The 13,428-nt window shown below is 34.5% G+C and overlaps 1 protein-coding gene across 4 annotated transcripts in view; it reads left to right on the plus strand.

Moving 5' to 3' along the window:
- The window catches only part of AKT3 (AKT serine/threonine kinase 3), a 152,916-nt gene that overhangs the window by 96,574 nt on the left and 42,914 nt on the right, over positions 1 to 13,428 (plus strand). For all 4 annotated transcript variants that reach the window (XM_066993933.1, XM_066993934.1, XM_013201875.3 and 1 more), the window contains exons 6-8: positions 5,109 to 5,240; positions 9,771 to 9,836; positions 11,498 to 11,566. In XM_066993933.1, coding sequence (XP_066850034.1) covers positions 5,109 to 5,240; positions 9,771 to 9,836; positions 11,498 to 11,566 — 267 coding nt within the window. The remainder of the gene's footprint in view (positions 1 to 5,108; positions 5,241 to 9,770; positions 9,837 to 11,497; positions 11,567 to 13,428) is intronic.

Here is a 13,428-nt window from a genome sequence, read left to right on the forward strand (position 1 = left end):
TTTACGGTCACTAAGTATTCTTTATCAGTAGAGCTGTTGGCCTTTCTTTGTGAGGGAATTTGATAGCTTTATGAACGAAAATGGGGAAGATTCTGCCCATCTTCTACATAAATTGTGTGTTAAATGCATTTTGTGTGTGTGTGTGTGTGATTTTTGTCATTTTTCACTGCTTTAGCACAAAGGCAGTTTCTTTGTGTGTTTTTGCTTGATCGTTGTCATAGAATTATCAGAGTAGGTGTCCTGACTTTCCAAAATACTGACTATGGTATTTGAGAAGTCTTCTCTTTAGTTGATGAAGTAGCAGTTGCAACTGTAGTGGTAGTAGTAGTAGTAGGGTACACTGTACAAACATTGTAATAGTGTTTGGATCACAACCTTACATATGTGTTGTACCAGTTAACAACAGTAAAAAGAATAATTTGAGAATGCTCTTTTACAAAGTAAGTTTCAGGAATTCCCAAACTAGGATGTGTGACCTTGAATGTATTTCTTTTGATTTGATAGAAGTAAAAAAATTTTTTTTTTTTCTGGTGTGTGGGGTCTTATGACCAGTCAACAGTGGATTTCCATTGTGATCCGAGTTGAGCTTGTACAGAGAGGGACATAGTAAAGATAATAGATTTTTTTTAATGCATGTTTATGCATACTCATGCATGTACATGTGCATCAGACTTCTGTTTTTCCATAAATTGTAACTTTCCCATGTTAATTGTTGTAACTTGTTTTGTATCTTAGTCTTGGAATCCCAAGTGATGAATATGAGTGGAAATAGGTTTGGTGGAAAGGAAACAATCAGAACAAAAATTCTAGGTTACAGTGAAAACCCATCTACATTTTCTTTGTTTCTTACTTAATTCTCCTAATGGTCGCTTTGTATTTTGAGGTAGCTGAGAGGGATTTGTTCAGGCTAAATAATATTATTTTTAAAATTGTCAGTATAGTTGGAGATATGTAATATACAGAATGAAGGTTTATTGTGAAAGTCTATCTTGAAGAGGGTTAGATGAATTTGTTATTCAAACTCCCTTCTATCCAGCCTTTTTTAAAAACATATGTGCGATTTCCTTTACTTATCTCTGTATTTTCCAATACTTTCCTGTAAAAGATATTTTAATTCAAACAATAAGTACTTTGATTACATTTGCTACAAGATTACATTTGCTACAAGACTAGAAATAACTATGTGTTCCTTCCATTTTGAAAATCACCAACCTCAGATTGATTGCAAGTGCCATTTTCTCAATATAGATAAAAAGCTACTACTAATTATTACTTACACTTGATATTCCTGTCGGTGATGGGAAGTAGCTTTTTAGATTGATGGTAGTGCTTTCTAATATAGACAGCATTTTCCTCTTGCATAAGGCACCCGCTTTCCACCAGCTCTCCATCACTTGCTGAATGTTTTATGACCTTGTGAAAATGTCCTGCATTTATATAACAGGTTATTTGTAGAGCTAAGAAAAATAATTTTATGAACAGGATCAAAGATTTAATAGGTTATGGTATTAAGGCAGTATATTATCGATTTAGAACAATTTGTTAAAGGATGGGAGCTTGTGACTGAAAAATGTTCACATATGCCAGTTCAAAACCAAAATCTGTGTGTCAATATTATTGTCTGTCCTCTAATAATTCTTGCTGTTTTACATTAACTACTCTTTGCATTGTTTATCAGGATTATAACAAGTTGTGTGTATTTTCCTTTTCTCTACTAACCAAAGAAGAAAGCTCAAAATTATTTAAAGTTTGAGTTTGCAGGAATATGACTGGAGACAGAATAAATGGAAGAAAAATTTAGAACCCTGATAAACAAAAGGCTAATATGTTGAAAGGATGCTAGTGCCATAGAAAGCACTTTTAATTACTAGTTGAATCAGTATTTGGAATAAAAAGATCGTAAAATATTTCTAGAGAAGTAATTATTGTAGGTTTTGAGTAAGTATTAAAAAGAGATGCAATTGTAGCTGTATAACGTACTTTTCTTTAGCTTGAGCATTGTTTACGTTTTGGTTCTAAAGTCTGTGCATGATCCGAAATCCTAGAGTTTACTGTTAACAGCAGTTTCATTTTGACAGGAAAATGTTGCATAATTCTTTATTTTGTAACCACTGATATACAATGAATGAAATATGAGCTTCTTGTATTAATAATAAACCTATAGATGCATTAATAATAGACCTGCATTTGTACTTATCTATAATTTTCCCAGTTTTGTGCATCACTAGTTGTAGCATATTTTACTAGTTTTTGAAAAAGGTGATCATTTAAGGTGATCATTAAGTCTGTGGTCATAAACTTCAAGTTTACTTGCGTGGATTTGCTTTAGCTAAAAAGTATTAGTAAGTATTTTAGTATTATCTGAAAGCCCTGTAACTCGTATTTTTCTCTGGGATAAAATTTTATTCTTCCTGATGTGAATTGTTTTTGGCAGCAAAACCAGACCCATCAGTGCAAAATGTTTGTGTGTTTATGTGTGAGCAGAGAATGAAATTCACCAAGGTTAGTTTGCTTAGCAGCTACCAAACTGACATTACATGGGAAAAAGATGTAATTCCTCCTGATTTAGCAAGACAATTGATATGTGGAAAGCATCTTTAATAAAGCTTTGCAACATCCAGCTATTCAGATGTTACCTGAACTAGTTTGTTGAAAAATTTTTAAAGCCAAAGAGCTTTTAAGCTGCAAGACAAAGACCTCCAAACTAGGGAATTACAGCACTAATGTGGTTGATGAAACTTGAGTTCTAACTCTTTCTGAGCAGATTTCAAACTGACTCAGGGTGAGTGACTGCATAAATTATTTCCACAGTTTGTTGGCAGGACTGGAACACAGCAACTTCAGATCCACGATAACAGTCTCAGCACTTAAATTTAAAGGAATAAATGATTTTAGAAGTAAATTTTGCCCTCTATTCTTTCTCATGGGAGCAAATGTATTTTGCTGCCAGTATTTCTGACTGCATACCTGGGAATATGCCCAATAACTCTACGCTACTAGGATGCGTATGGGATACACAGACACTTTTAGAGGTGTTTCTAGTAGGAATAAGGAAAGCACTATCTCTGTTTTGTAAGATGCAAGTAGAAGTTTATCTAGAATGCCATTATTCAAGAAAGCTGCCTGAAACCGCAACTGGTGTAAGAAAGGGACAGTAGGAAGGTGAAAAGAAAGGCAAGATCTTTTCTTTTCCTTGTACATAACAGAATTAAATAGATTTAGCTTAGTGAAACTGAAACTCAGAGAGAATATAATTACTATTTATAAATGTTTGGAGGTGTATTACTCAGTAAGAAAGAAGGGGAGAGTTGTTGATGCTACAGGACAGTCAATAAAAAGAAGAGTTGAATACATGTGCAGATTGTAGAAAGAAGTTCCAGACTGTGAGACTGTGAGTGTCTGGAATAGGCTTCCCATTGGAACAGTGTAGAAAAATCAGGAAGAATCATGAGTAATCTATACTTAAATGATGCTTAATGCATTTATGACAGGGGTTGTGATGCAATCATCTATGACAGCAGAGGCCCTCTTTTCAAGTTGGAATCCTGCCTGGTATTCCCATCAGTAGTAGCACTAGAGCTAGAAAGTGCTATTCAAAGTATGTATTTTGTGCATTTGCTTCCAAAATAAAATGTCAATTTGATTGTGCCTTTAATTAATAATCCTTTGTGAAGAACAGGGCTTCCTTCGGAGAATCAGCCGAAGCACTCTTATGTAGCTTCTGGAATGGTTAGCAAAATTAGAATTTCCTTTCCTTAGAGGAGATGGGTGTTTAGTCAGCAATAAGGCTTATGGAGTTCAAAGATAATCACATGAGCAGTAAAAGAAACAAGTCTAGGGTCCACATTTATCTGCTTCTCAACCACATACTTCTGGCAAAGTTATTTTGGGAAGGTGACTCCTCTTCCTTTTTTTGTATATCTCCTACCTATTTAGATGTCTATTTGAGGTGTAGCCAACGATATTCCTATGGAATATACAACATTTCTGATACTCATGAAGATAAAATTTTCACTTTTTACCTAGGTGGCTGTTGTAGATATATCCTGTCCATAAGCAAAGTGAACAAATGAAGCTTGATGAGAAAAGATGTTAGAATTAGAATAACTCTGTTGAGACTACCTTTCTACTACAGCCAAGTAAGAGTGAGAAATACATGCTTGCCCAGGAGCAACCCTGCAGTATGTGGGTTGTGTTGTCTTTCAGAGCTTTTAGCTACTTTCCTCAATGCTCCTGGGTACCTTAACTGGCTCTGTGTGCTTGTGCAGTGCTGCACCCAAGCCAGTAACACAGTAGGCTGAAAAAAGCGTTATGGAAACCACTGCGATTTGGCCCTGAGTTGGCCAAATAAACTGTATTGTCAATCCAAGACAACCCTGCACAGAGCTACTCTGCAGTTGCTGCATTACGCTACCCAAATGGACTCAAACTGTCTGTTGGTGGAACCAGCTCTTGGATGCCTGTGGCTGTAGTATGTTTACTCTGCAAAACTCAGGCAATACTAGACGCTTGAAAATTCACTATAACGGAATCACATGAAAGATTAAAATTTGACACTTCCTCCTTTTTGGAGCCATATTTATTAATGTAAAACCCACGTAATAGTAATCTGTACTCAGAGTTTTAAAAGTCAACCTTCATGCAAAGATCACTGTATACTCTTAGTGGTAGAATATTGCAGCAAGGGTTATGTATATTTCAAAAAAGCCAGTAGTGCAGTGGCTGGTGTTATGAAAAGCCTGATGAAATGCTGCATTATTGTGGTAGTACAGGAGTTGATGAGCTTTCTTAGAATTGGAGAATTCATGAAATGCTGGTATAGAATAAGGTCTTGTTTTATATGTGATTTCTAAAAATAAGTGTGTGTGTGTGCGTGTGGTATATTGTGCAGTATTTGACTTTAGGGAACCGTAATAATAGTAGTGATCAATACATCTTAATGGCTTAAGGATATAGCTATTATGAGATTAATCATAGAAGTGTACCTATTTTTGTAAACTGGTCTTATTATATTGGTAATACCATTTGGTTATATGCGGAAACATTTTTGTATATATTGGAACTGCATAACATAAGTCTTGGTAATCCTTGTTCTTTGCTCCTTGTAGACAATGAATGATTTTGACTATTTAAAACTACTGGGCAAAGGAACATTTGGCAAAGTTATCCTGGTCCGAGAGAAGGCTAGTGGGAAATACTATGCTATGAAGATTTTGAAAAAAGAAGTTATTATTGCAAAGGTAAGGAAGGTTATAGTTTTAATATTATGTCAGTTTTTGAATGGAATAATCAACATCCAATACATAAGGTGTATTTGATTTTTGATGGTAACTAAGTTTGACAGAAATATATGTGCAAAGAAAATGAGTGAAATATATTTAGGTGTACAGATTTTGTATGCCTTTTTCCACTCTCCTATAACCTAGAGTGTGCAAAGGCACTGAGATAATTCACTGTGCAGGAAAATAATGTGATCAAAGCTTAAAACAAGAAAAAGAGCATTGTAGGGTATATTGTACACCTAAACATTTTCTAAGTGATCTGCAAGTTTATTCAGATAAATACAGTTAATTTAATGGGCCTATGCTCTATTTTTGCTATGTTAGATAAGAAAGCTGTGCATGGGAATAACAATTTTATTGTTTCAGTTTTTGAGGAAAAAGAGAAGTCTGAAGCTGATGTCTGAAAAAATTATTTAACTGGAATTGTCCAGTTGCTTACACTTGATTAGTGTAGCATTGTTAGCTCTTGTGGTTGGTTATAATTTTACTCAGTTTAAACTTGAAGATCGTGTACTCTGAGCTCTGTTTCTTGAAGTTCTAGAGTTTTGAATCCTGTTTGCACAAAAAAAACTTGAGAACAGGAATGCTACACACTGTCGTCATCATTATGCAATTAAAAATAATCCCAATTAATAATTAAGGAGGTTTTTGAGGGATATGGACCTAATTGAAATTTTTTGAATGCTGGAGGCTAACAATACCGTTATTCCTAAAGACTGAATGTGAATGGCAACTACTATGTATTATATATATTTTATTTTAAAATATTCTTCATGTTTTTCCAATTTTTCTGTTGACCAATGGAAAGAGAGCTTACAGCATTCTTCAGGCTATCTCTATGTTCATTTGTCTGCCTCTCACTCACTTTCTAATAGCTTTTGAATGTGTTGATCATTCTTGATTAAATTTGATAGAGGAATAGAAACCTCAAAGGCGATTATGTTTCTTTGAGCTTCATGAAAACCAGCCCGTGTTGCTTTTTCATCAACTTGATTCTGATCTAAACATCATGATTCACTGGAAAATGGTAGATTCCTTTTTTGCCCCATGAGGGTGATAGCAGTTTAGATAGGTTGAAGATTTGCTCAAATTACACTTGATGAATAATGGGATTTCCAAAAATCAGTAAACGTTGTCTCAGTTTGTCTTCATTAACATGAATAGGGTCAATATCAAATTAATGTTGTGTGCATTTGGAAGCTTAATAAAATAATTAATGCTCAGTAGTAAGATTAGTGAGAAAGTGTAATTAATCCTTACCTTTTCCTTTAACAGTATTGAAAATTATACCAAAAAGTAAAAGTAAATTAGTTAAATAAGAATTAAAATAGATTTTTCATCACAGTGTAAAAAGTCTCTATAGTGGTATACTGCAATGCTACGTATGTCTGTATTAAAATTTTCCTCATAGATAAGCTCTTAAGTCTATCTCCACATCATTAACATAGGAGGGAAGCTTTTGAGCTTGACATTTCATAAAATTGAGCAGATACCTAAATAACTCACATTCATTTTTAAAAATATTTTTAATTTTGGCTTTTATAAAATGCATTTACAAATAATGTTCTGTTCTTCCTCCTTTTTAACCTGTAGTCTGAACCTGAGAATGAACTTTTTTTCCACATCACCAATTAAAAAAATATTGCAGACTAAATTAGATCACTGAAGATCAGAAAGATCAGTGGCAAGTCTGTTCAATTTATTTTCATGTCACTGTTTATTACAAGACTGCCCATCAGATCCTAGATAAAGCGTTTTATTCAGTTTTCTTATATCATTGTTAATTTTTTTCTTACCTTTTCACTAACTCCTTCATTAATAGATAGGCTTCGTACTTTAAAGTGGCCATTTTTGTTGAAATCTGATGGTGTTAGAGTCATCGGTTGGGTGAAGACATTGAAGTTCCAGTTTTAGTAGTAAAGAGAAACTTTAACACAGACCTCCTTAGTAGTTTGGAATTTTGAATTCCTTCTTTTTCAGTAGTGATACAGAAATGTATTATCCTTTGCTTGGTAGAAGATATAGCTGTTACCTAGGTTGTCTTGGGTTGTGAACTAAATTGGGTACTTAAACTTTGCGGACGTACTGAGAAATTTTATGAAATTAATGGAGTAGAAAAAAATATAGGAATAAAAATGTAAGTTGAAGTTTACATTGTGTTAAGATTTATTTTTGTCAGGCTAGAAACATCCACTTCAAGTCCTTTGGTTCTTAGGCTTTTTTCTGATGTCGCCTCCAGCCTTTCTCCTTTGCCTTCCTCAGTCTGAGCATCTAGAGTATGTCCTGGATGTGAAGCACAGAGCTGCAAGGTGCAAAATAAGGGTGCAGAAGTTTCAAGGCAGTGCTTTGAGGAACATATTCCTCTTAGACAGGGGCCCAAGATGAGTAATTTGGGAATTATTAGGAATATTCGTCTATTAAAGCAATCGCGAGGGGCTTAGAGGAGGTGGCTCCTCAAAGCACTCACTGCTGGTGCTCACAGCGGTAGCTGCTATGTCCTGTTCAAACTTTCATGTCTTTCTCAACAACACAAGACCCAGTCCATGCTCTGGCTCCAGCACCTCCTTAGCAGTTGCACCCTTCCTCCAGTTCCTCCACCCAGATGGAAATTGTTCATCAGATCAGTTCACAACTTTCAGGAAACACATCTGTATACTTAAGGGAGAGAGAGTGAAACTTTTTTTGTTTATTCATATATTTTAGTAAATACAGTGAATGGGTTTCGTGTCCCCCCCACACCCCAAAGGGAGAAATATCCACAAAGCAGAGGATGCAATTTATAAAGTTACTTCATATTGCCATTCTTCATATGGAAAACTTCTAAAGATATGCTGAAAAATCTTTAGACTTGCATTTTCCTTGAAGTGTTTTTTTGTTTTTCCTCCAGTATGTGGCTGTCTGTATTAGCTACACTCAACATTACGCTGTTATTCAGCTAAATGGCATCATAATTTATTACTGCTAATTCTGTTGTTGTTATTTTTTAACTTCTTATTTTGACAATTTTAAAAGTATAATTTAAAACTCCTGACATCTGTGTTTACTTTGGAGTTTAATAATACCTTATCTTCATAGCAGAGCCTGATAAGCACATACAGGACATTAATGTTATATTGGTAATATTTGTAGCAATATTAAAGTATGTTCTGACTAAATAAATTTACGTATGCAGAGTTATGACTGATGCTTGAGTCACCAGGTTAGTCTTTAGTTCAGTATAATACTCAGCTGATGCTTAACGCAACTGTAAATGTCAAAAACCAGCCTTGTGCTTCTCAGGCTTTTTAGGTCAGGACCCCAGCATCCTGGGGAGAGGGGGATTCCCAACGTGTTACTCAAAGAGCAGCATAAAACAACCATATGTACATAATATGAATTTCCTAAATTTACTGTCCTCCTCCCTGTCCTCAGGAGCTGCACGAGCCCTCTTCTGTGCCATCCTCTCCTGCTCGCCCCGTGAGGCCTGTGCCTGTGCTGCCTGCAGGCCTGGTGGTGCTGGGCCATACCACGTCCCCAGGCTTTGCTCCCTCCCTGGGGGCTCCTTCCCACCTCTGGTGTGCCTCCTGCCTGGGGATGGGCATAGGTTCAAGGACGAGCGAGCTTCCCCAGGCACAAATACCTGCCGGGGCCAACTCAGTTTCTTTTCCCTTTGGAAGGCGCTTGTGGTAATCCCTGCCATTTAGGCTGAGGGATGGGAGAGCGTGTCTGTCTTGTTCGGAATTGCCGCATTTTCAAAACCTATCTGGGAATGAGTAACGGCATTTCCTGGATGTTTCTCATCTTGTTTGGAGGAGGTCTGCATCCCTGGGGAGGGAGAGTAGGCCCAGCCAGAGAAGCACGTCTCATGTGGCTTCTGTAGGATTGTGCAGAGGTTGAGCAGGGGTTTTGTATGGTCTCCCTTTAATTTTGGCTGAATGGTTTTAAACAAAAACAAACAAACACCTGAACAATGTTTAGAAAACAGAAAAATGTTCTGACTGTTCTTACCATTAGGCTAAATTAGACTATATTCTACAGTTGCCTGTCAGCTACTGTGTATGTTTCGTGCAAATTGATTCAACTTGTGTGTACATTGTTCAGATAATGCACATTGGAATGGCATTTTCTGATGACTACATTTTTAAACTATCAAAACAAATATCTATTTTTTTTTTTTTTTGCGCCGTGCAGCGGATATAAAGACTTCATTTTAAAGCAATAAAAAAAGAAGAAAAAGAAAAGAAATTCAAATATGCATAATTGCATGTTGCCAAACTTCAATTTACTTTAAAATGTATTCTCAAAAAATTAATTCCAAAATGTGAATATATGAATATATGAAAAATATGAAAATACTTTTCATTTTTCCTGTAAAGCAAGCAGGTTCATTCATTTTCTAAATCTGTAATGTTGCTTTGTTTTTGGAAGCGTTGACTTTTTCCTTGTAGTTAATTAAGTAGGATTTTATATCTTACTTCAAGCCTGCTTCTTGTACTTTTTATTTCTCAGGATGAAGTGGCTCATACGCTTACAGAAAGCAGAGTATTGAAAAACACCAGACACCCTTTTTTAACAGTAAGTATGAGGAACTAGTTTTAAGTGCAATTAAGAACTTGTAACAGGTAATTTTCAATGACATGGACATTCCATTATGAACATAATTTATGAACAAAATTTTTTGAAGTCTTTTTCATGATGATTTATAAAGATGCAATAGCTGTCTGGTATTTACAATATCTCGTATACATTTAACAGTTCAGAAATCAAGTTTTGTAAAGGTTAACTGCACAGAAAGCAAATTTAACTGTAGAATGGAACTGTTGAGGGATTTTTACGATTTTTGTATATGAATTCTTTTAATAACTCCTTTAAAAGTTAATTGATTTCACATAGTTGTCAAGGAAGTAATTTTTACAAAGAAAACTTCAAACTGTTAAGAATTCAATAAAATGATAAAATACATATTAGTTCAGCAAAAGCAACCCATGAAGCAAGCAAGCTTAAACACCGCTACTTCAATATCTGTGTCTTCATGTGGTTAATATTTAATAGAAATAAAATACTGAAGAGAAGATGAGAATTTTGATATTCTTGACAAATTATGATTAATAATTTTAATTTTATAACAGACTTCCTTCTATGGAAGTAATTCTTACACTTCTCCTTTGATAATACATTAGAAAATCTTTAAATTGATTTCAAAATAAATAGCATGTTATTCTAAGATAGGGAAAAACTATATGTTTCTCTATTAAAAAAAATGAAAGCATGGCATGGAAGCTTCCTCATGTAGAAAAACATAAGCCCTTTAGAAAGGAAAGGATTGCATTTACATTGCTTGTATGCCAAAATACTCTTGGAAGTTCAGTCAATGAGATCTTCAAAAGTTTCTTGAATTAGAATGTAAAAGGTAACCAGGAATAGGTGTATTTTCACTGACGTCAAGCAAAAATGTCACTACAGTTGTATCTTTATATCTTTCTGATTTTATTAAACAAGTGTTTTAGAGGCATGTAGTATTTAAGTTATGTGAGCCTCCTTATGATTTTGTTCTACTGCATTTCTCTTTTAAGGCCAAACCTGCATCTGTAGATTTTCTTTTGTATCATTTTTTTTGTATCATTTTTCCTGACAAAATCAAATCGATTTTGAAAAGTCAAAAATTGTAATTGATGAAAACATTTGTTACAATTTAAAAATGATATGTAAACAATATATGCATTTTGGCACAAAAACACATGTTTTTAACATTACCTACTATGTGCAAATAGAAAGTCCTTGTTTTGGAATTGAAAGCAAGCTGGAGGGTAAGATCACTTTATTTGGAAGAAGAATGAAAGAACATGTACTCTCAATTGTGTAAATCAACATAATAAGATATTAAAATGATGAAGTAGATGAATGGTACCATGTATGGCAGTAAGAAATGCAGTAGAAAATTTTGTAGTTTAATAGCTATTTAATATTTTATTATAAAAAGCATCCTGTTTTCATTTTCAGTGGGCATGTAACAGAGATGAGGGAAGACATGAAGGTTTTTATGTTAATTCATATCATTATGTTAATTCATCTCAAGCTCCAGATAGGTTAATTAAAAGAGTAACTTCCTGAAAGTTCTCACCAAGTCAGAATTGTCTGCTTAAGAGGATAAAATTAAATTCTGTTACAGTTAAAATGCAAGAAATTGTGTTAATACAATATGATAATTGGTTTGCTTTTGCTGTTTTCTTTGCAAGTCCTTGAAATATTCCTTCCAGACAAAGGATCGTTTGTGTTTTGTGATGGAGTATGTTAACGGAGGAGAGGTAAGTTTAAAAAACACATTCTGCACTTGTGATGGTAGTGATGTCACTGGGCCACAATTTAAAGGGTGTAATTTTTTTTGCCTTTTTTGCTTTCTAGTATCTTTGAAGTAACTTTTTTTTTTTTAAATTATTTTAGGAAAAAAAAGACTTTTTAAAATACCATCTCAAAAACACTTTCCATTCTTGAAAAATTAGACTGTTATATTTTGAAAGATAATTTCATGGGAGAGAAATAATTAGAAATACCTTTTTTATTTTATTTTATTTATTATTTTTTTCTTCAGGTTCTGGCACAATATGGTTTTAATCCAGTGCAAACAAGCTAAAGTAGTTTAGTGGTCTTGCTTTTGTCTTAATGTGAAATATGCATTCTTTTCTTTCCTATAGCCGTTGCAAGTACCCAGGAGAAATGAATGGGGTGTTCATCCTTTTCTTTACTTCTTTCCCCTTTGCTTGATATGCTCTATGGAAATTTAAACCTAAGTGCAAAATTTTGTGTAGTGTTGTAAACATTTGTTGTCCTCCAGCTGTTTCACTGAAGAGTAGAGTATCAAAAACTATACCAGTCAAGTGGAATTAAAAATAATTGCAATATAAGAAGAGAGCTTTCATCTACCTTTTGAGTGCCTTTAACTATTCAGATGTTATCTCATTACAACATCAACTGGGGGAATTTGTTATTTTGTATACTGTATGCTGCATGACAATGTTAAAGGACTAAGCATTTCCTTTAGCTTTTTTTATGAAAAAAAAAAAAAGTATTCATTCAGGAATTGTTGCAACATGATGCCATGTTTTGCATTATCATTTTGCTGCATTCTCCTTCAATAAAACTGTCTTCAACTGCAATTCTAATGTCTAAGCACCCACAGGGTGCCTGTCTTGTGTTCCTTGCTCTGGCAATTTCTGGGCCCAGTGTGAGGCCCATTTACGTTTTAACTCATCTGCGGCCACCCTATACCATTGGTGGCCAAACATGGTGGTGTGGGTTCTTGTATAGGAGGATGTCTTGTTCAACTCAGTATGCATGAACACAGCATCACAGGCATTGAACCATTGTGGCTAGTGGCAGTAGATATAGAATTTCCCTCAATAGTAATGGGATAACAACCTTCTATTGAATACTCAGTTGGCTTATTTGGCTTTAATCTTATATCACTAATATTAAGTCAGCGCTATTTACAGGAAGTTTAAAAAGGATTCCTTGTAAACTAGCTAATTCTTCATAGTCTTCTCTGCACAGGACCATTTCTGTAATCTCAGGAGATGCACTTTATAAGTATGTTTTAAACAACAACCTTGAAATTTCTGTCAGAAATTTCTGTCAGTATCCTTGACTCTGACCCAGGTGAAAGCAAGAGAATGCCACAATTCAGGCTTCTGCCTTACTACAGTAATAAAAAGTCTAGTCAGTACTAGGAGCCTTCAGTTCCTCTTCCTATGTTTAGGAAAAAGACAGTAAAAAAAAGGGGTCCTTGATTTTCATTCTGGAGGAAAATAAGTTGTGTTAAAGTGTGTTACTGTGTACAAAACATAAACTTACTAATTTTCTTTCAACTTGAAAAAAAAGTATTTTCTTTAGCTAAGTATATAGAAGCAAAATATTAGGGGATTTTTTGAAGCAAATTATTCAGACAGAAATATTGAGTGAATTTTTTCTTATCCTGGCAATTTTTATAGTTAATTTTTTGCTGCTTAAGGACCTAATCTTGAAATCTGTTTTTTAGTGTTACTGTTAGACACGGTGGATGAGATGTTTAGCAATGTCTATTGATCATAAACTATGTTACAGTATAAAACCAGAATGATGCTTCTGGCATTATGCTTACTTCTGAACACCATTGTTATCTTGAAGGAATTAT

Source organism: Anser cygnoides, chromosome 3, assembly GCF_040182565.1.
Source record: "Anser cygnoides isolate HZ-2024a breed goose chromosome 3, Taihu_goose_T2T_genome, whole genome shotgun sequence".
NCBI classification, from domain to species: Eukaryota; Metazoa; Chordata; class Aves; order Anseriformes; family Anatidae; genus Anser; species Anser cygnoides.